General features: G+C 41.3%; 3 protein-coding genes across 6 annotated transcripts; 2 read left to right on the top strand and 1 right to left on the bottom strand.

The window, feature by feature from the left end:
• Window positions 1-2,248: 2,248 nt before the first annotated feature.
• LOC127609018 (non-histone chromosomal protein HMG-14A-like) lies at window positions 2,249-5,691 on the bottom strand. The gene is made up of 6 exons (XM_052078644.1): window positions 5,543-5,691; window positions 4,681-4,713; window positions 2,875-2,904; window positions 2,734-2,787; window positions 2,542-2,661; window positions 2,249-2,439 (listed from the first exon to the last, which is right to left on the bottom strand). Exons 1-6 carry the CDS (start codon window positions 5,555-5,557, stop codon window positions 2,383-2,385), a joined length of 309 nt encoding a protein of 102 aa, XP_051934604.1. The 5' UTR covers window positions 5,558-5,691; the 3' UTR covers window positions 2,249-2,382.
• Window positions 5,568-7,717, top strand: get1 (guided entry of tail-anchored proteins factor 1). Of its 2 annotated transcripts, none has more exons than XM_052078637.1 (5): window positions 5,568-5,715; window positions 6,412-6,577; window positions 7,015-7,082; window positions 7,206-7,320; window positions 7,409-7,717. In XM_052078637.1, exons 2-5 carry the CDS (start codon window positions 6,421-6,423, stop codon window positions 7,480-7,482), a joined length of 414 nt encoding a protein of 137 aa, XP_051934597.1. In that variant the 5' UTR covers window positions 5,568-5,715; window positions 6,412-6,420; the 3' UTR covers window positions 7,483-7,717. The 2 variants fall into 2 exon arrangements, with proteins under 2 accessions (XP_051934597.1, XP_051934596.1); XM_052078636.1 differs by lacking the exon at window positions 5,568-5,715 and adding an exon at window positions 6,145-6,297.
• Window positions 7,718-7,872: 155 nt separating this feature from the next.
• Window positions 7,873-21,171, top strand: LOC127608916 (uncharacterized protein DDB_G0286299-like). 3 transcript variants are annotated; one of them, XM_052078437.1, is made up of 16 exons: window positions 7,873-8,776; window positions 8,850-9,061; window positions 9,662-9,907; window positions 10,338-10,475; window positions 10,625-10,694; window positions 10,774-10,901; window positions 11,054-11,132; window positions 11,806-12,555; window positions 12,615-13,605; window positions 13,705-13,913; window positions 15,048-15,293; window positions 18,187-18,324; window positions 18,443-18,512; window positions 18,594-18,721; window positions 18,835-18,910; window positions 19,373-21,171. In XM_052078437.1, exons 9-16 carry the CDS (start codon window positions 13,416-13,418, stop codon window positions 20,578-20,580), a joined length of 2,265 nt encoding a protein of 754 aa, XP_051934397.1. In that variant the 5' UTR covers window positions 7,873-8,776; window positions 8,850-9,061; window positions 9,662-9,907; window positions 10,338-10,475; window positions 10,625-10,694; window positions 10,774-10,901; window positions 11,054-11,132; window positions 11,806-12,555; window positions 12,615-13,415; the 3' UTR covers window positions 20,581-21,171. The 3 variants fall into 3 exon arrangements, with proteins under 3 accessions (XP_051934397.1, XP_051934398.1, XP_051934399.1); XM_052078438.1 differs by having other exon boundaries at window positions 9,662-9,936; XM_052078439.1 differs by having other exon boundaries at window positions 9,662-10,266.
• Window positions 21,172-22,658: the final 1,487 nt, after the last annotated feature.

The following is a 22,658-nucleotide window of genomic DNA, read 5'->3' as shown; positions in this document are numbered from 1 at the left end:
AACGGACAAATAGAACTGATTTTGGTTGATTTTAAACTGGATACGAGCTTGCATTGTTTGCATTTGAATTTTTGTAAAGTTTATGTAACGATTTACATGCCACCTATTGTCGTACATTAAAATATTGTCATTTCTGTATGACATCACTCAGTTTTTGAGGTCAGTCTGCTATCGTCGGGTACATCCAGGGTTAATGAGGTCATTCTTTTCTACCCCTGAAATGAAATCATTAATACAAATAATTAAATCATAATTCGGTTCAGATCTTCGTGATTTCTAAAAAAAAAGACTCAGGGCATTATTTATGGAGGGTGACGACATTGATTATAATCCCATAAAGCGAAATCCAGTTGACGTCACACCATAATATTCTGTCTGCTAAAGTGTGTCAGGTTGGTTAGAGGACTGGTGTCACAAAATATAAATTTCAAACCCAGGCAACTACAAGTTTTCCCATTCAATTGGGCCAATGGGGTTTCCCAAATTTAATAGTGCAGTTGATGGCACACATATTACATTAGAATATTGAAGGCACACCACCAAACAAAATATGTTACAAATGTATAAAATAATGACATAACAATGACCATGTCTCAATTCAATCACAAATCGACTTAGTGCGAAGTTTGGGACTGTTTAATTGAACACAGGGCAGTACTCGCAGGGATCCACATCTTCTGCCATCCAGTGGAAGAGCATTTAATTGTTCTGTCATTACATGTAGCTGGGATAGATGAACAAAAATATACAGTGTTTGTAGTTAATATTCGACAGAGGCATAGGAGAATTTCCTGTGGCACCCCTAATGATTTCTTAAAACATTTAGTGGGCCATGGCACTTACGAGCATGTCTACTAAGTGACCCTGCTTGCTTAGTTCAGTGTATAAGGAAATTGTGGAAGCACATGGGTGCTTCACCGTGACAACATACCTGATCACAATGCTCTGAGCATCTGAGAGTTCCTTGTCAAAAATGAATATATCTTGTAACATCAGTCCTGCAACCGTTCTTACACATCTTGTATGCAGTATATATTATGTTGACAAAAGTATTCACTCACCTTCTTTGACTCACATATTAAGTGACATCCCATTCTTAATCCATAGGGTTTAATTTGACGTTGGTGCACACTTTGCAACACTAACATTTAAACATTTCCTAGGATGCTTTTCCACAAAGTTTTAAAGTGTGTTAATGGGATTTTTTAACCGTTCTTCAAGAAACACATTTGTGAGGTCACATGGCATGGCTCGCAGTCGGGTTGAGGTCAGGCCTCTGTGCAGGTAATCCAGTTAATCCACACCAATGTTTCTCATTTACGTCTTTTGGGGAATTGCTTTGTATACCTGCAATCATATTGGTGCAATCCCCAAACAGCTCCCACAAAATTGGGAGAATGGAATTAGCCAAACTCGACTGATACGCTGAAGCATTTCACTGGACCTCATAGGAAAATAGTTTTGAAAATTCCAAGCCACACATGCAGCTATGCAAAGAAAAATGGCAGCGTGAAAATGGCATTATAATAACTATATTATTTTGTATTTATCTACAGTTTAACCACTTTGACCACAGTCAATGTTTTTACTGAACTACTTTTGTAAAAATGTAAGCGCAATGTAAAAATAATGTTTTTTTTATTACCCGTAAAAAAAAAAACAATAAAAACAAAACTGTACATTGGTAGAGATGTCCAAAGTCACAATAAGTATAGCCACAAATTTGAAACTTGTACATATTGTTGACAGAAGTGGCAACAGAGTGAGCAAGCATTGACCATAGCTAAAAAAAACAACAATGTACCATCACTGGATGAATATATATGGCAACTTAATATTTTTTTTGTTGTTGAAAAGGACAAAATTTAAACTGTACCCGTGCACATGTTCTGAAGATGCAACAAACACAATCATGCGCGGCACTATAGGACCAAAAATCATGATTTTACAGTTGAGAAAATAATATTCATTCCATAAAACACGTTAAAACATTCATTTTAACAAACAAACTGATTGTGTTTTACAGATTGTTCAAATCAGTATCGTTTCAAAAACCCTTTGAGAAGTTCCATGTTAAGTCATAGTTTTACATCAGATTTCTGATGAAGATTGAAAACAACAGCCTAAAAATCTAAATAAGAAGCTGACGAGGGGGTAAAATAAAGGGGAAATAAAACCCAACATAAAGGTCAAAACATTCCCTTCACAAGAGCCATGAAATTCGATGGGGTTGGAAGAAAAAAAAACATTTTAAATGTGTGTTTGCATTTATGTCCCTAAAAATGCTGCTGTCCCAAATATTGGCAGTTGAAAACAGGATGTGCACTTGACATTAAAGAAGGTACAGGGGGGGGGGGCACGGGCAGATGAATTGAGGCAATTCTACTCATCTGTTTTATCCGCTTCTTTCTTATCCTTCTTTCCATCTGCTGCAGCCGCCTGCAAAAGGAGAATGAAATCCATGAACGTGGCACTTTTTCCTTTTTTTTTGCCAAGAAAACAAAACAAAACATGATCATTCAGGATTAAACTTGAAGCTACCTCTTCAACTTTGGCCTCCCCGTTTTCAGCAGGGTCCTCTTGTTTTTCATCCTGAGGTTCCTCTTTCTTCTGTTCCGGTTTGCCCTTGGGCACCTCCTTCACATTTTGGCTCTTAGGCGCCTACAATGTTAGAAATAAAGCAATTAGCAATTATCAAGTGTCATTTGACACTTGTCCTTAAACAATACGTACGTTCTTTGTTGGCGCTGGTTTAGTTTCTGTCTCCGTTTTAGTTTCTGCCTCTTTCTATGAAATAAACACACGTGCACACTGAATTGTTAAACCCACACCACCGGTGCAGTACATTAGAGGGAAATAAAAGGAAAAACTCACAGCTAACAATCGTGGAGACTTTCGCTTTGGCTGAAGAAGGACAACACGTGTTAATGACAAAATATATACTTCACATCAAAATAAATGTTCCTGTGCATCTTTTTGTGCTGCTTTGAACAGCTGTGTCATTTCTGTCGATAATTGTCGCTGTCATCTTTGTTGGCATCTCCCTCACATGATTAATAAATATTTCTATGTATTTTTTTAAACACAATCAAACTCAACAACTAAAGTAAATGGAAGACGACTTGGAAGAAGGATAAACAACATTTCTATCATTGTCACGACAATTAATGATCGCCCACTTCAATAGTCAATAATAAAAATGGTGAAAGAGCCAGGTCATGAGCCACCTCATGTGTTAGTACATGAGCCACCTCATGTGTTAGTACAAGCATCGGTGGTAACATTGCTACTGTTTGGAGTTCTATTGAGTGGTCATGCAGACGTTGCACATCATTGATATCAAGCAGAATCCTTGCATCTCTAAAACGCTCTCTTTTCAAGGAAACCCAAAAATGGCATGTGTGTTGATCCATTAACGTGGCATCGGCAAAATAGCAAACTGTTTTCAACTCGTAAGATTGGGTAAGAATTTGTAAGAAAAAATAAAAATAAATCACTGACCCATATGGGGCCAGACCAATCGCTGTACAATAGAGTCTAATTCTAAGAGTTTAGATTTGTGAAAAAATATGAAGTTGCCCACATTTGGACACAGGGTTCCACCAGACAGTGACGGAGTGAAGATTTTAGCTTGGCTTCTTTAGATTCATACCCATGTTTGTTGGTTAGATTGTCACATTTCACTTGGACTACATTACAACGGGAAACTTCACAATAAGATGCAGGACAAATAGGTGTACACTATAAGGTAGGCAAGAGGAATAGACTCTTATAAGACCTATCTATACCTAGCCTACAAGACCTTTCTCTGGCGTCTGATTGGCTAAAATAACCAAACACAACGTTTCAGCTCCACTTGCCGTTTTGGCAAGAGCTTCCAGCCTGAGGGGAAATTTCACATGGACACAGTAACTTTAAACACCTGTTGTGTGGATTCAAGATGAGCTTATTATTCGATAACTAAGATTGATTGTGGAATTGACTAATGGCCAACATTAAAGTGACTGCTGCAATCAGAGGCGTTGTTGATTCGGTCACAACTAGAGCATCAGCTCCTTACAGGACCTTTGTTCTGTTGGCTTTGAAAATGAGTTTAGAACAATTAGAAGATTCTCCCTCCCGTTACAAATATTCAAAGAATAAGAATGAATCACCTAATTACAGTGTGCCTTATTATGTGATTTTACACCAAACTTATTATAACCTCTATTTTACTTTCTTCTAGGTAGAAAGAGACTCATATAGATACTTCATTCATTTTTTTGTATTTCTCTTGTTTTGAATATTAATAGTAATATAACTCATAGTTTTACATCAGATTTCTGATGAAGACTATAGGTAACAGCCTAAAAATCAAAATAAGAAGCCGATGAGGGAGGAAAATGCATGCCTGCTTTGCATTGTTTTCATTATGGAGACTGCCGGAACATAAATTTCCCTTTTGGATGTGTAAAGTATGTATCTATCTTGTTTCGTCAAACGCCTATCCAAAGTGTGGATGGAGTTTTTTGTTAACCGGAGAGGAGGGGATTCGCGGAGTTCATGCTTCAGTTTCAATAGAGCATTTTGGGAATGCCAACGTGCCAACGGGAGGAGAAAATTCCCCCCAAAAGAGCAGCAGTAGCAAATGTTCATTGGGTGCGAGTAACAGCATTGTAATGGAAAGCATTCACTACAAACCGCTGGGCATGCATCTGCTGGAGCCTCTGTGCCCTGTGACGAAAGGAGGGAGAGAGAAAATATTAAAAGCAGGAACAACAAAAACTCCTATCGTTAAGTGGGCGTGTGATGCAAAAGGGGGGGATGGGCACCGCTCCCTTCCCTCAAGTCATAAAGACATTATGCAATGTTTTCTTAGCGGCAATCGCTCCAACCTAATTACACATTTTAGATGGAGTAGTTTTAGCACGATAGATTTAAAATGGAAGCGTGCATGCGCCACATTTAACGAGCCCCTTCTACCACGCGTCAACGGCGATTTATGAAATCAAAACCATCCAGAGAGGGAAATAGATTCCAGACGTGACTGTACAGGCTTTTCTTATGAAAGGGAGAGGCGTGTCCTTTTAGGGCTGCCATGGCGCTCGGAGGGAAAGGACGGTGGTGACGCGCATACAAGCGATGTTTCTCCACGACGCGCCGTCTCTGCACGTCGAAATGTATTTAACGTGTAATTATTAACGTTGCGCTCGTTGGTACTTTTTTTTGTAAGCTGCATAGATACTGCCATGCAAGCTACGTAAATGAGACGTTGGTGAACAATCTCGCGATGCGTTTCCCCCAAATGGCAACCTGTGTCTCAACTGACGAAGGTTACACCTCTTTGTCTCCTTGCGGACTCCACTGTTTGTTTTCTAGTTCCTACGTTTAAAAAAAACCGCAATCATATTGCTTTTAAAACACACAACCCCACGAAGGAAAAAGGCGGCACTCAGTATGGCTCACGAGGATCGACGACGCGGAAATACACATTTAATTAATGATTTGAAAAAAAAGACACTCGGAGATGTGGGAATAAATAAGTTGGCTGAACGCAACATACCTTCGTTTTTCCCATTGTTGTCAAGCTTGTAGAGAGCCTTTGCCACTTAGAAATAAGTCCGCGCACACCACACCTTGAAGGTATTTACCTCCAAAACACTCTGCCTGTAACTTCAAATGAACGTCCGAGGAGTACCAGAACGAGACGAAACCGGATTGGACCTCTAGTTTAACGTGAGTTTAACCTTAGCCTACCGACGTAGCAGAAAACGTCATGTCCCGCCTTCATCTTGCACCAATTGGCTTAGAGGAGGAGGCAACATGTTTTTGAACCATAGCAACTTACCTGTGTGGACAGGACCACACGCCACTCACCTTTGTATTTCTATCGATCTAATATTATATTGAACTGTGTGCAGTTCTTTTCTGAAACATTTATTATGTGCAATAAAACCCTTCATCCCCTCCCGCCCCACGTATGTGTGGATACACCCCACGCGACCCCACACAGACAACCATCAATCCCAAATGTGAAAATAAGGCTATGTAGGCATTAATATAAACATTAAGCGGGATGTCCGATGGTGGTAGTGACTGAGTGAACGATCATACTGTATCAATACAGCAGAAGGCAGTGCACTCCATCCTCTAAGTGGCGGTAGTGCACCCAATTCGAACAACCAGGACTATAAATCCGTTTGCGAAGAAGGCAAGCCAACAGTTAACATGGCGGCCGGTTACGCTTGGTTTCTTGTGCTGGGGTCGGTTTTTATTTGCAATCTCATGAAAACACTCTTGCCGAGCATTTCTTCGATTGTAAGTATAGCGGGCGCATAAATACATTATACGGCTGCGTGTGCTCTTTGTGATAGAATGCTTGTCGGAGTAAGAGCTATGTTTTGGAATTGACTTGAAGATGAATGTCTCCAGCTCTCCAAGATGGTGCAAAAAGATGCTGAACAGGAGAATGAGATGAGGGCTGAAATCCAGGCGATGAAGAAAGAGCAGTCTTCAATTAGTATGATGGATGAATTTGCTCGATATGCCCGATTAGAGCGCAAAATAAACAAGATGACGGATAAGCTCAAAACACATGGTAACTGCTGGTTTTCCTCAGACCATCTCATATATATATATATATATATATATATATATATATATATATTACACACACACACGGACTCCCAACTTCAGATGTCACTCATTATGTCAACTTGTCTACTACAGTAATTACACTTTATAGAACTAGTTCATTTCTTTACATTCTTTTTTTTATGCAGTGCCTGTAATTCATTTCAATGGGGGAATTGATTTAATATTCAAGTACATTGAGTGAGGAGCCTGGTTATGATATCTCTACCTGTAAATCAAGGTATCACTAATTTATGTCATTGTTTTGGTTCATTCTTCCCCCAAACCATGAGTTGAATGACCCACTGTCCTACTTCCCACTTAAGGCACAACTGCCTGTTGACTAACAGACACCGGGTGCACTATTCGACAGGTGAAGAAATTGTTTTCTCCTTTTGACAGTGAAATCAAGGACTGCACAGCAGGCCAAAATGAAATGGGTTGTCAACATTGTCTTTTATCTACTGCAGGTAGATCAACCTCTTCATTTCAGACATTAAGATAATTTAGGTTTACTGGAGTCCAATTTGAATGCATGTAAAAAGTGGTGGTGATTGATCTAACTTTGTGTATGTATTTTTGGTGTCTCTCAGGCTGCTTTGATGATCTCTTTAATTTGGAAGTATTACTCTGACCCAGTAATAGTGGTCCCCAGTAAATGGATTGCCCCTGTTGAACGTCTTGTCGCTTTCCCAACTGGAGTTGCAGGTAATCATCTCACTGATTGCATTTGCAGTGTTTTCACTGCCATTCTACATTATCGAGGAATCCTGAAACGGATCTTTTGTTTTTCCAGGTGGAGTGGGAATTACATGCTGGTTGGTAGTTTGCAATAAGGTGGTAATGCTGGGACTGCATGCCTTCAACTAGAAACTGGTGATCCAATAGTAAAGTTCCAGTAAATATTCTGGTTAATGTTCATCTACAAACACCTGTACGCCATCATTTGGTCTGCATGGGGAAAAACACAAGCATGCACATGCAGCACATTTAGTGTTGACTGTTCTGCTGTTTTTTAGCACTGGTAAGTTTACAATTTGTTGCTTTGTATTTTTTTTATGAACAAGTTATGAAAAGGCTTTTAATAAAAACGTCTACAAAATCATACCTTAATTTATTGAGAAAGAGCTTTTGGTAAAAATTGTGTACTTTTAAAATCCATCCATCAATTATCCGAACTGCTTATCCTCACAAGTGCCACGGGCCTGCTGGAGCCTATCCCAGCTGTCTTCAGGCAGTAGGCGGGGTACACACTCAACTGGTTGCAAGGCAATTTGTTATTTTTTTTCCCAACATATTTCAAAACCTGTCATTAATTATGTATTTATTTTTAATGGAAAAACATTAAACATTTAAAGGAAGAAAATGAGCTATTCTATTGATAAGAACACAATTTATGAGAAATACTGAATAGAATACTGATAATAAATGAAAAACACATTCGTCATTTTAACTGAGCCACTTTGTACCTTATTTATTTGAGGGATCCAGACCATCCATACTTTGCATGACTGGCATACTGTATATTGTTGGCAATACTGGCAAAACCATGTTAATTGACAATAAAGTTGTATTCAATTCAAATTCATATGTCATGGAGTAGGGTATTTGTGTTTGGGACGTTTCCACGCGGGCTGAGGAGTGTGATCGATCTGTAATTGGAACACACCGTCCAGCCCCCCTTCTTAAAAAGAGGGACCAGTTTTGAGCAGTTTTATCGACAATAACCCTTTTTTTCCCGACCGGGTCCGTCTGTTCAAAATCTCAACCCAAAAAATCAGCGTCTTTCTTCGTCAACAACGCGGTCACGTGATATCACACTCATTTACGGCCGTTGGTGACATTTCTCCTCGCTCTTTGTTTTGACTTAATGACACCATAAAGGCTCGAGGTCGGGGGTTGGAGGCAATCAGGTTTGAAGTGCGGCAGCTTTGTTAGCGTTTAAAGCTAGTGCCCGTTGTATGTTCTTCTTTCGACAGCAAGGAGGTGATGAATGTGAACCTGCCAGACTTGGCACCGAAGACTGGGGAGAAAGGTAATGCTGTAATGTGCAATGGAAAGGCATCGACAACGTGCCCTCTGCCTACAGTCTTTACAGGGCCGACCAAGTCCCCTGTACACAAAACCTTAGATGACAAACTGGTTCCATATCGAAAGAGTGGAGGTAATTTATTATGGTGCCAAGCCGTTTTGGAATGTCACTGCTACTGCTATCCGCAATAAACCATGAATTTTAGATTACAGACCGAAGTTGCCTCCGATCAACGAGAAACCAAAGACTTACGAACTGTCAACAAACCTCACCATTAAAGATCTCAAGCGACAAAATGGTAACCTCCAGCTGCAATTGGTAGTATTCAAGACGCAGTCCAAAGTGATGAAGAATGTCCTACATCGCCACTCGGTGGCAGTCCAGGAATACCAAAGATTAGAAGGCAGTCTATCTCAGGTCGGTGGAGTGTAATTCATTTCGCAGTTATCTCCCCACACTCTCTCCACTTCATAGAATTATTATTTTTATAAATGTAAAAAGAGCGGACCCGCTGTAAATTCAAAAAAATGACCACCACAACGTAAGTTTGGAAACAAGTGACTATGTGTATGGCTCAGTCGAGAATTGGGGGACAATTTTGGGACCCAACACGTTGGGGAAAACAGACCATTTATTTCTTTCAAGAAAAAAACGGATGCTAAACCACACTATTTACATCATACTACAGGTGGGCTGTATTCATCATCTGTCATGTAGGTCAACATTTGATCATTCAGAAATGCTCAGAGCACTTTTAGAGTGAGTTACCTTCAGTGCAGTTTTTTTTAACTTAAAAAAAAGTTCTCGTAAAATATAGTATGAATTTGGTTGCCACTTTGTATTGATTCTTACCATGCTTCCTGGAATGCGGCAACAGGTAAAAAAGTTGGAATGGGGCCAAATATACTTAAGCAAGCCACTGGACCTGAAGTCTGACTTCATGATTCATGATGCCTTGTATGATTCCACACAGAAATACACGTTTCATCAGAATATCTCAATACATCTGCGTTCTAGATACAAGATCAGCACATCAATGAGGTCAAGGCCATGAGGAAGTTGCTTGGCAAGACGCGCAGCAGCTGTGACACGCTGGCGAAAAAGCTGCAGGAGTCAGAGAAGGAGTTGTTGGACTCAAAAGACAAGATCCTGCAGCTTGAATCGCAGATCTTCCAAAATCCCACCATGCTGGAAAGGGAAGAGCTCAGCCGCAGGTTGGATGAGGCTACCGTAAATCTGAAGGAGAAAAACAAGCGGATATGGGTATGTTTAGGAGCAGCATGGCTCAGGAGGTAGAGTACCAGACTGTATATCGGCACTATGGAATGCGTGTGGGGGTTCAAAGAACTGTCAATTACTTCACCGGATATCAGTAGGATGTGAATGTTTTCAGTTATCCTTTTATTGGACTGGTATGATTTTTTTTGTCATGCTAATTGGTAGCTTTCCCATGTTACAGCAAAGCTATAAGGGTGTTTCCGTCTCGGATACATTGCAAAGGCCTGTTGCAGCAACAGAATTGAGACGCAGTTCATGAGCGTCGTTTCTTTGGCCTCCCCCAACTTTTCTCAAGACATGAAAAACATAATTGGAGGACAGATTAATCTGTATGTCGGGAACAGGTGTGCTCATGATGTTCAACGGTGTGCGATTGTGGTTATTGATTCACTTTTTGTTTCATCCTTTGTTTTAGGAGTTGGAGAAGAATAACAAATTGCTTCAAAGCACCCTCCATCGCCACATAGCAGGAGAGCAAAGAAAGCTGTCCAAGACCAACGACGTGTTCTTCTCTCTGCAAGCACGCGTTTATGAGTTAACCAGAGAAATTAAAGTAGGTTTAAACCAGCTGTGTCTCATATTACCACAATCACCACATTTATTAGGATATGTGTAATTTCACCTTAATCACACTCGGCTAACTGATTCTAAGCTTTGTGAAGGTATGTCAACTCGTATATTGGTGTTGTTTTGTTCAAACAGGAACGAAAAAAAGAACTGGAAGACCACAACATACCCACTCTGCGATTCGAAGTTTCGACAAACAAAAAAGGTCTAGTAGCTTAGCACAACCCCACTTTGCTTGTTGTTACAGTCATGGCTGATATGCGAGGCTCATTTTTGATTTGCAGAAACATTTAACAAGATAGTCCAGACTGAGGAAACAATCCCTATAACGAGTGGGAATGCATATTCAATCAAGTCAGGCTCTGCCGAGCCTGCCGATGGGATCCAACAATGGCTGAGATCAACCAGCACAGTATGTGATTCAAATAACATTTGCAAAGTCTTTAGCATTTCTGTGACGCACTCGTTCACCCACAATTATAGCATTTTATTATTTTCCATTCATTTGTGGGGAGAATAGTCTCAGGGTGAGAATACTACTGATTGTTGTCGAATGTTTTCCAGGATCATGTACCAGGGGGGTCAATAGCAGTTAGATACCTGAAGACCAAGCGGAATGTGGAAGTTCCAAAGAAGTGTACAGGTAAGCCACTAATGTTGCCAGTAGTTCACTGTGCTCAACATAAATACACCCAAACAGATTTGTTAAAAGTAGCATCAACACGTAACGGAGTTGTAATATTTGGATCAGCATCAACCTATGAATGCACATGCGATGCATTTACAGTATGTGAGGATATATGGTAGGTAAATAGTTTCAAGAAATGGGTACCGGTAGGGGCGGTCCAGTGGTTAGCAAGTCGACCCCACAGTGCAGAGGTACCGGGTTCGACTCCGGCCTTCCTGTGAGGAGTTTGCATGTTCTCCCCGGGCCTGCGTGGGTTTCCTCCCACATTGCAAAGACATGCATGGCAGACTGATTGAGCACTCAAAATCGTCCATAGGTGTGAGTGTGGATGGTTGTTCGTCTCTGTGTGCCGTGTGATTGGCTGGCAACCAGTTCAGGGTGTCCCCCGTCTACTGCCCAAAGACAGCTGGGATAGGCTCCAGCACCCCCCCACCTCCCGCGACCCTTGTGAGGATAATGGATGGATGGTGGTACTAGTAGTTTTAGAAACAACACACCTTTTTTTTGACTAAGGTGACAATAGCCACTGACCACCCTTAAATGCACCAAATATTTTACTTTTGTGCCTTTTGTCCTTCAAATATTTACAAAATATCCCTTCTCCCCCACACCCCCAAAAACATTTCAGACTTTCAGGAAATCCCCACTCACCAAATGGCAGGAGACCATATTGAGAGCAAGGAGGTAACGAATGCTTCACAGGAGTCCATGGAAGAGGAGCTTGATGAGGATTGGATACGCCAACAAAAATGCCCAGGCTCTTGCAGATTTGCTCAGACAATCGTCAAAACGCCCCCTCAACAAAAAGGACACAAACGCACCCAAAGTCGCCGTAAGTACGTGTTCAGTCCAGTGACTACAAATCTGCACTTGGGAAAACCAGCTTACAGCAGATTGGACCAGAAGTCACGTGAAAGTCAGACTCATAGACAAGCACCAACATGGAAATCAGAGGAAGAAGATACTCCCTCACATGACTACCAGAATTCCCAACCTGATTTGGATCCTTCTGACTCAAGTCTTGTCGACAGTTTTGAATCTTCTCAACAAAAAGAACACAAACGCACCCAATTTCGCAGTAAGTACGTGTTCAGCCCAGTGACTACAAATCTACACTTGGGAAAACCAGCTTACAGTGGATTGGACCGGAAGTCACGTGAGAGTCTGACTCGTAGACGAGCACCAACATGGAAATCAGAGGAAGACGATACTCCCCTACATGACTACCAGAATTCCCAATCTGATCTGGATCCTTCTGATTCAAGTCTTGTTGACAGTTTTGAATCTCCCCGTGGGACATATACATGGAGATGATATTTCTATTTTTGACCTGTGCTTGCCAACTCATCAGCAAGGAAAGTAACTATTAGCTCTCCTGGTATTAAGATATCCTTTATTTGTCCCACACTGGGGAAATTTACAGCCTCCAGCAGCAAGAATGTTAGTAGTGGTTGTTACCATAATGTACTATACTTTTTTTGTGTATGTCGGTGTTAGGATTTGTTAAAATCCATCTAATTTTGATACTTATGTCATGTTTTACTTATTATGTTGGCATGCCAACTAAACACATTGTTGTTGTTAGTTTAGTGGGACAGCACGCAAGTCTTAATTTGCCCAAAATGTTTTTGTATAAATGTGATTGAAAAGTAAAATAAAACTTAAAAACCTCATCATTTGTTTTGAGACTTCAGCTCAGTTACCATCAATGCGATTAAGTCCAAAGGCTCGATATTTGTAAAAAAAAAAAAAAAAGAGAAAAAAAGTGCATTTTCTTTTACGCCCCCATTGCACTGGACGATTTGGTGGTTGATATCATAGTTCTCTTAACGTTACGCCGTAACTTTTTGCTAGTGGTGTCTGGGGGCGGGGCTAACAAACGGAAACGCCTCGCCTAATTTCACATCAAGTTACCCATGCAGCATGACCTAATTGTTGAGAGGGGGGCGTCGCGGCCGCGCCCACCCGCCAACTGTTGACATCATACCACTTGTATGATGTCGCCCGCGTCGTCCACCTGTAATAAGAATAGGCGTCGTCTGTATCTGTGCTCTGATATGAGGTTACAACCGATTGCGTCATTAAAAGCGACACTGAAGTCGGATTTGGAGCTTCACAGCCATGTAACGTGAGACGCAGATTTTCATTGGCGTCTGGCCGCCTCTCTTGCATCTGCGTTGAATTTTTTTTTGTTGCAATGCATCTGTAGAAGGGAGAAAAAGCTGCTGCAAGGGAGCGATGAGCGTGAACCAGCGGGACTTTGTACTGAGGTCAGGGGCCGAGGGGGATGCTGGACGGTGCATCAGAGACTCATCCCAAACATGCTCTCTGCCCAGACTCCTCAACGGCCAGCGCTGCTCTTTGCAAACTAAGTCATATGCATACAAAGCCCAAGAGGACAAACTGAATCCTTACAGGCGAAGTGAAGGTATTCAAACATCGCGCACTTCGCTATAAATCTGTACACGTCATTAAATTAACTACCGTGTAAAAAACAAAAAAAAAAACAAATATGTCATCCATTTAGCCTCGAAGCTGAAATTGCCACCAATTAGGGACACCGCAAAGTTGAGGGAGCTGTCTGCAAACAACATTAAGGAGCTTAAAAACCAGAATTATGTGCTGCAACAGCAACTGAAAGATTCCAAGACCGAGAACAAACTACTGAAGAACGTTCTGCATCGCCACACGGTGGCGCTGCAGCAATATCAAGAATTGGATGGGAGCATTTCTCAAGTGAGTGGCCTTTTGTATTGTGTTGTTTTGACATAAAATGATGCTCGGAACCACCAAAGGTGGCAAAATACTAACACTCTGTATTTAAATCAGACATGTATGAAAATTACCGTGGAAAAACTACGAGTAGAGATTCAATTCATTTCAGTAAATGTACTGTAAAAATGAAATGTTACTGTCATTTACATAGAATACCCGTTTTGAAAACATGTCTCAATGGGGAAAAAAGCAGGAAGCGAAAAAAAAAAGAACATGCTTCACTGAATCCAGCTGCCAATTCTGTGTCAGCTATTTGAACAAAGTAGGAAATATAGATTTGTTTTCAAACGCGTAGGGACAGAAAGTAAAACATACTCAGAAAGCATAATCAAGCAAGGTACTTGGAAAAATATCTGCTGAGGCACATTAACAAAGTATTTGCACATCAATGTACTTCCCGTGAATATAGAGAAGTACACAGAAAGTAGATTCATAAAAAATAAAATACAATTGTCCACTCATGGTGTCGTGGTTTAATTGCCTGACATCCGTGCAAGCCACATGAGTTCTTTTCTCACTCAGTGACAGTGTGAATATGAGTATAAATGTTTGTTTTGAGGCGGCCCGGTAGTCCAGTGGTTAGCACGTCGGCTTCACAGTGCAGAGGTACCGGGTTCGATTCCAGCTCCGGCCTCCCTGTGTGGAGTTTACATGTTCTCCCTGGGCCTGCGTGGGTTTTCTCCGGGTGCTCCGGTTTCCTCCCACATTCCAAAAACATGCGTGGCAGGCTGATTGAACACTCTAAAAATTGTCCCTAGGTGTGAGTGTGAGCGTGGATGGTTGTTCGTCTCTGTGTGCCCTGTGACTGGCTGGCAACCGATTCAGGGTGTCCCCCGCCTACTGCCCGGAGACAGCTGGGATAGGCTCCAGCAACCCCCGCGACCCCTGCTCACCCCCCACCTCAGAATCTGAGTGAGGATCAAGCGGTTCGGAAGATGAATGAATGTTTGTTTTGTCTTGTCATGTGCTCTCTGATTGACTGGCGACCACTCTTATGTGTGGGCTTCCTGAGCCCAAACTCAGCAGAGTTTCAAATCTGCAAGACGTGCGTGTATTCCTCGTCGATATTCCCAGACATCTCTTTGGATTTTCTAGATACAAGACCAGCACAGAAACGAAGTCAAAACTTTGCGGAAGTTGCTCGCCGAGACACGCTCGAGCCGTGATAAGCTAGCAAGGAAGCTGCAAAGCACAGAGAGGGAGTTGTTGGACTGCAAAGACAGGATCAGTCACCTCCAGTGGAGGGTCAACCGGAACCCTAACCTGCTGGAGAAGGAGGAACTCACCCGTAGGCTCAGTGAGTTCATCATACAACTGGAGGAGAAAGACAGGAGGATACAGGTACGTTTTAGGGGCAACATGGCTCACGGGGACACCAACATGCACGACCTTGAATTGAATTGAATACAACTTTATTGTCAAATGTGCTGTACGTATGTGTCACATAAAGTACAGCACAGATGAAATTTCTTCCCTCTCAACATAAAACAAGTACCTTAGGTACAATTGTACTATCTCATAAGATCTATTTCAAGAGATGTGTGCCTTTACATTGATAATACTGAGATTCGTTTTTAGTATTTTTGTGCAAAACTTTCACAACACCATTCGATTTGTATATCACTAGAATGTCATTCTGGCAGCGCGGTGATCCAGTGGTTAGCGCGTCAACCTCACAGTGCAGAGGTACCATGTTCAATTCCAGCTCCGGCCTCCCTGTGTGGAGTTTGCATGTTCTCCCCAGGCCTGTGTGGGTTTTCTCCGGGTACTCCGGTTTCCTCCCACATTCCAAAAACATGCATGGCAGGCTGATTGAACACTCTAAATTGTCCCTAGGTGTGAGTGTGAGCGTGGTTGGTTGTTCGTCTCTGTGTGCCCTGGGAGTGGCTGGCGACCGGTTCAGGGTATCCCCTGCCTACTGCCCGAAGACGGCTGGGATAGGCTCCAACATCCCCCGCGAACCTTGTGAGGATAAGCGGATTGGAAAATGGATGGATGGATAGAAGCGGCATTCTGTAGCAGCATTAACCTCCAGAAAGTTACTCCTAAATATTATAGACACGTCTGACAAGAGTTGCTGAAAATATAACAGACTGCATAGACTAGGAATAATGTATAAGACAGAATTGTGGAGATGGTGTCTGTTTTGACCATTTCAGTTTTTTGGACATTTTGAAGGTGGCACGGTGGTTGACTGTTTTAACACGTCTCCCTCAAAGTTCAGAGGTGCAGGCTTTGATTTCGGGCCCAGCCTTCCTGTGTAGAGTTTGCATGTTCTCCCCGTGTTTGCGTGTGTTTTCTCCGGGTACTCCGGTTTCCTCACACATTCCAACAACATGCATTGCAGGCTAATGGAACACTCTTTAACTTGTCGCTAGGTGTGAGTGAGAGCTCCAATGGTTGTTCATCTTTGTGTGCCCTGCAATAGGCTAGCAACCAGTTCACGGTGCACCCCGCCTACTGCCCGAAGACAGCTGGGATAGATTCCAGCACACCCGCAACCCTCGTGAGGATAAATGGATTAGAAAATGGATGGACATTTTCTGTATGGTTAACCCAATTATGTAGTTGGGTGTGAGTCACACCCCCCACCTCAGAATCTGAGCGTGTCGACATATCCGGACAGTTACGACAGTTAGTTAATATGGCTTAGTTCATTTCCACCACTAAATTGTGCAATTTGCTCGCTAGTTATGCTTGCACCCCAAAAATGCATCTTCACTAAAACGACAACATGTCGTAGCTGGAGATTTTGGACGAAAGCAAGAAGAACAAAGCCAACAAGGAGCGAGGCAAAATGGAGGAGGAGAAGACGCCGACGTCTCCCATTCGGGTTGAAGTTTCCGTTTTAGAAATTCCCAAGGGAGGAGGCCGTGGAGGGTGGGTGGTAACTAAGGCCACGTTACACTATCGGGCAACATCGGATTTTTGGATAAATGCGATGTTTTTATGTACTACTTCACATTACAAAAACAAATGCGACTTTTAATGTAAACGTAACTAATGCATGACAAAAAATCTGAAAAAAATCAATATTCTCAATAACTGCGCAGATTCATGCCGGATTGTCAGTGGTTTAGCCAACACTCCCCCGCACACGCAGTGTTCACAACCCTTGCATGGTGTAGAACGCACCTACGTACCTGCAGATGCAAATCTGTAATTTGTTGTTTGTGGTTTTGGTCTCTATGTCTCGGGACTATATAGGACTGCCTTCATGTTGGTGTTGAATATCTTGATACTCAACTCAACTGTATTTCTTGAGCACTTTCAAACAGCCATCGCTGCATACAAAGTGCTGTACATGGAGCCATTTAACATATACAACAAACAGTAAAGCAAATCGGTAATAAAGACGGCAGAAACACTGTTCTAGACGGACAAAGTTATGGATTTCCAAATAGGTCGCAATGTTTGAGGATGACCATCCAGTACTACTATGAAAATGCTCATTTTCTGTTCGGAGCTAAATTTTTCTTTGTGTGTCTCTTTAAATGCGTGGTGTAGTTCCCCCAAATTTAGTCAGTTGCATTTTTTAACAACTGGACATTATTATCGTTGCATTTACACACACCTTGATTGGCCTTCTGTATTTCATTAGAACAGTGGTTCTTAACCTGGGTTCAATCGAACCCGAGGAGTTTGGTGGATCGTCTCAGGGGTTCGACGAAGACTCTGCCATACAAGTAAATTAAAAAAAAAAACAACTATAATTATGACTTGAAATTTTATTTACTTTTTTTCAATTTTTAATAAATTAGTTTTTTAAATGTTTTGAATTTGTTAAAAAAATCATATTCATATTTTTCGCTAATGAAGGGTTCAGTGAATGTGCATGTGAACTGGTTGGGTTCGGTACCTCTTAAAAGGTTATCCACTGCCATTAGAATATGCAGGTGTACCTAATGTTGTGGCCGGCGATTGGAGCATTGTTCAAACAATTCTGCCGCGGAGTGTATCAAAATGTCATTCAACTTGTTCCTGAACATGTTTTTGTATGTTCTCATCAGTGGGTTGGCACCATTCATGTCGACATCCATTAGTGTCTGAATTTGCAACTGCATTCATAGGAGGGCAATAGTACATGTGTTCCATTCACCATTCCGTTTGTGCTGAGTGGTAATAGATGCAAGCCTTAGTCGAATTCCTGATCAGTGGAAATTACAATCATTTAAAAGAAATTATTCTATGATTTAATTTTTATTTGTTTTTTTCCCCCCATTTTGTATTGTAGTTCTTGGAGAAGAGTAACATGTTGCTTCAAGGTTCACTCAATCGCCATGTAGCAACAGAATACAAAAATATGTCCAAGACCAATGAGATGTCTCTGGGTCTACAAAGCACAGTGTCTGAATTATCCAAGAAAACTCAAGTAAGTTGAAAGTAGTGTGCGAGTTTCATTACTGATAAAAAAACAAAAACAAAACAACAACATTGGTTTGTCAATATAGTATTTATGGTAATTTCTATTTTTAATTCTGTTTTTCAAGCTTGACAGAACAAGAGAAGCAGAGACGAATAGTATAAATACTATCCGATCACGAAAACATGGAAGAAAAGGTACAGTTCCATAAAGACTTGCTTTGCAGGTTTTGTTTCCTTGTTGTCAGTGGCGTTTGACACAAATTTGTGATTTTGCAGCCAAACAAAGCAAGATGGTCCAGACGGAGAAACTAAGCTCAACAAACAGTGAGGCCGACAGTCGGATCAAGTCGGACCTTTCCGGGACTGACGAAAGGGTCCAAAGGTGGCAGAGACCTGCCAGCTCGGTACGCTATTTAAATAATTGCAGTGTTTGACCTTTGGCTCATTATATGCATGTCTGAGGCACAATTATTTGGTCTAGTAATATCAAGAAATTAATATTGTTAATGTTTTTCAGGATTATGTACCACACAAATCTCGTCCAACTGAACAAAGGAGAAAGAACAGCCAGAGGCATTCTGATAAAAAATCAGGTGAGCCACTTATACGCTACGCTGGTCCAAATTATTTTCATTTGTTTATTTTGCCACGTAACATATTGGTTCAAACCTGTAACTGGTTCGAGACAAATATGTTGCCGGGTGTTCATCATGGGGCTTTTGTCACTTACAAGAGTGATGTCTAATAATAAAAAAAAAAAAAATGATACAGTACTACATCTAAACACTAAAATTCACTGCAAACAATTAAAAACAATAAAAAACAAAATGGCAGTGAATGGGTAAAACCTGACGGCACGGAGTAAAGTGGGCATCAGACAAATAATCCAACTACCTTAAAAATGGTAAATGGGTGAAAATTATTTGAAAATGTTCATTGAGCATTATTCTCAGAAGCAGTTTTATAACACATGTCATTTTGATATTGGGGAATTTTGAAAAAAAGGTCACAAAAATGTGTGAGTTTACAAAAAAAAATCCATTTGTTAATTCCAGCCTGCGGGGATGCCCAGTATCGCCAAGAGGAAAGGCGGGACTCGTCAGAAGATACGCAGGAGTCAGATGAGAGTGACGAGGAAGAGGATGAGGAAAAGGAGAAGAGCAGGGATGAAGATGACAAGGGGGAGGAAGAGGAGCAGGAGGAGGAGGAGAACGAGGACAGAGAAGGCCAGGGGAGGCCAGAAGGGCACAACGGTGAAGGAAAGGAGGAAAAGGAGGAGCACGATGATGAAGATTACGAGGATGATGGAATGGACCAAAATGTGGAGGAGGAAACTGAGGAAACTGAGGGAAAAGAACAGAGGTCAGAGGAAACGAGGTTAGAGGAGACATTTGAGGACACCACAGGAGAACATGAGGAGGGGGAGGAATGGGACTATGACGATGAGGAGCAGGAGGAGGAGGAGGAGAATAAGGAAAATGATGAAAACGTGTATGTGGAGGTCCAGCTGGAGGAGAAGAATAAGGAGAACGAGAAGAAGAAGAATGAGGAGGATGATGATGAGTGGAAGAAGATGAAGAAAAAGAAGGAGGATGATGATGAGGGGAAGAAGAAGAAGAAAAAGAAGGACGATGAGGATGATGATGAGGGGAAGGAGGAAGAAGAGAGAGCAGAGGAAGAAGAGAAGGAGAACGCGGCAGAAGAGGCAGAGGAGAACATCGAGGTAGAGGCAAAACCGGGAGAAGAGTTCGAGGAAAGGGAAGCGGTCAAGCAAAGGAAAGCGCAAGAGATGAGGGAGGCGCTAGATGAGAGGGCGGGGGGAGAGGTCGAGGAAGACGATGGGGCAGTGGTGATTGTCGAGGACGTGAAACAACAGGAAAAGAGGAAGGAGAAAGGAGATCAGAAAGACATTCGGACATACACGCGTTGCTCTTTGTCGTGCCTTCTCAACGACACTAAGGGGGTAACTCCGCGTGAACCAAAACGATGCTCAAGGCCCAAAAATCGGCGTAAATATAACTTCACCCCAGTTACTAAGAACCTGCATCTGGGCAAGCCGGCCTACAGCGGCGTGCAGTTGAGGTATCACAAAGGGGCAAACGTGCCAGTAAAAGAGGAAACCCTTTACTGTCGCAATCGGAGACGTTCTGCAGAAATGATAGAAGACGTCTATCTGAGCGACGAACAGACCAGCCAACCGGATGCCGCCAGCGACAGCTCCGATTTGGATTCAAAACACAATGACTCCCCCTCATGGACTTAAAGCAACAAACAGTTATGGCCAATTGAACCCTTTTTTTTTTTCTTTGCCCTGGCTCGCCATTGAATTGCGTCAGCGGTAAAGAATGCCTTGTGTCCAGTTGGCTCCATTGCCTTTCTGGCATGTGTAAAGACACTTGAGGGCCCAAGACATTTTTATTGTATATATGTACATTTTGTCTTAATTCACTAACTTCCTGGTTTGTTTACATGCAACTTCCTGGTTTGTTTGAGAGCAGGATAATGCAAAAACTACCTAATTAATTTCAATGAAACTTTGGAGAGGTATGACATGGACCAAGGAGGCAATCATTAAAACATTTTGTAATTTGAATTTTTATCACCATCAGCAGTGGAGTGCAAGGCTCCAGATGAGCACCACTACCAGTCATCGTGATTCGCTTGTTGATTTTGATCGTGACAAATGTGACCTTTTGCATTAACTCAGCGAGCCTTCTTGTGACAGGTGACATTACATTTTAATGTTGCTGAGAAAACGGATTAATGGCATTCGTTATCTTGAAAAGTCATAATGAATAACAGTAAACATAAAAATCCCTTTAAAGGACATAGATATACAACAAATCAAACAAAAAACAATGTGGCGGATATTTTCCAACCTGCCAGTGATGTAAAGAACATAATTATTTTTTTAAACATTCAAACCTATTAAAACACTTTTAAGGGTATTCCTTGGTACCTGTTCTCTTACTGTCAAGAAATGGGAGCCTCAAGTGTCTGTGACGAAATAAAAAGGCTCATTTTGCACAGTCCACTAAAGAAGCCAAGCGTGCTTGCTTCAAGCTCTTGGTCACTCCAGGTTGGAATTCACTGTAAGAGAAAATGAAATATTGTATATTTAGAATCTTTAACCATACCATTTATTCTAATTTTAACCCAAAATCTACTAGATTAAATTTACATACTCTCTGTACTTGTTTCTAATTTTATTGGTTACATAAGCCAAAATGCTAGTGCAATTAAGCATCAAAGTCACGGTCATCATAAAACTTGATACAGCGACTAAAAGAACACACTAGGAGACGCAACACACAGAAAAGGTTTGCACATTAACGTTGGGCCAAGAGAATATATAATAGTGCTACACTGTATAAGGACAGACAAACAAAACTTGCTAAAATGTCTGCAATATATTGGTGGTGTGAAAGGCAAACTGCGATTTCTCGGGGGCTCTCGATAGGGCGGCCGGTAACTAACCATGCACTCAAACTAGCTCTCTGAGCCATTTCTAAGGTTAAAACAAAGTTAAAGGGCATAAGTGAACTAAGCGCCTGTGAAGACCAATTGAAAGACAAAAGCCGAAGTACTGAAAAACAGGGAAACAAATGGATTTCTTATGTTATTTTATAAGAAATTCCTTAAAGCTTTTGCACATTTTTTACAGTTAGAAAAAAAATCACTTTTTGTCAGGGAATGTCAATTAAGAATTTGCTTGAGATTATATTTTATTTTGTGCTGTTTTTTAAATGTATACAGTATATATAATTGTATATATAATGCTCATTTTATGTGTGTGTATGTACCACAAAATATTTTTGCACATTGATGTTGCAATTTTTTTTTAATCAAAATAATAAAGCGAAGGACATTTTTACAATAATTTCATACTATGCTGGTTCATTTTTGTTCCTTTTAGCAGAGCTAAGTTTATATTCATTGTTGAATTTCCCCTTTAGGGATTGTATTGATAATCCCATCACATAAACAAGGGTTCAATGAGCTACCGGTACTTATTTTTATAGGTAGGGTTAGGCCAACTGGTTTGTTAATCAGCATCAGAGGGTGTGGGTTATAATCCGGCCTCTGGCTTTTCTGTTTGTAGTTCATGCATGTATGTTTCCCCCGTGTCTGCTTGGATTTTGTCTGGGTTCCGTTTTCATCCCCTACTTGAAAAACAGGCATGGTATGTTCATTAAAGACTAAATCAGGGTTGCGCAATGATGGAAGGGGCCAAACATTTTCAGGAGCACTAGTTCCAAACCAGATGAATGACAAATGTCATTTAAAATAAGGACGCCCATCAAATCTTAACAATGGTTTCATGATGAGAAATATTTTTTG

This window comes from Hippocampus zosterae, chromosome 10, assembly GCF_025434085.1.
Source record: "Hippocampus zosterae strain Florida chromosome 10, ASM2543408v3, whole genome shotgun sequence".
NCBI lineage: Eukaryota > Metazoa > Chordata > Actinopteri > Syngnathiformes > Syngnathidae > Hippocampus > Hippocampus zosterae.
Note: the sequence above shows the minus strand (reverse complement) of the source record. Positions and strands in the feature narration are given on the sequence as shown.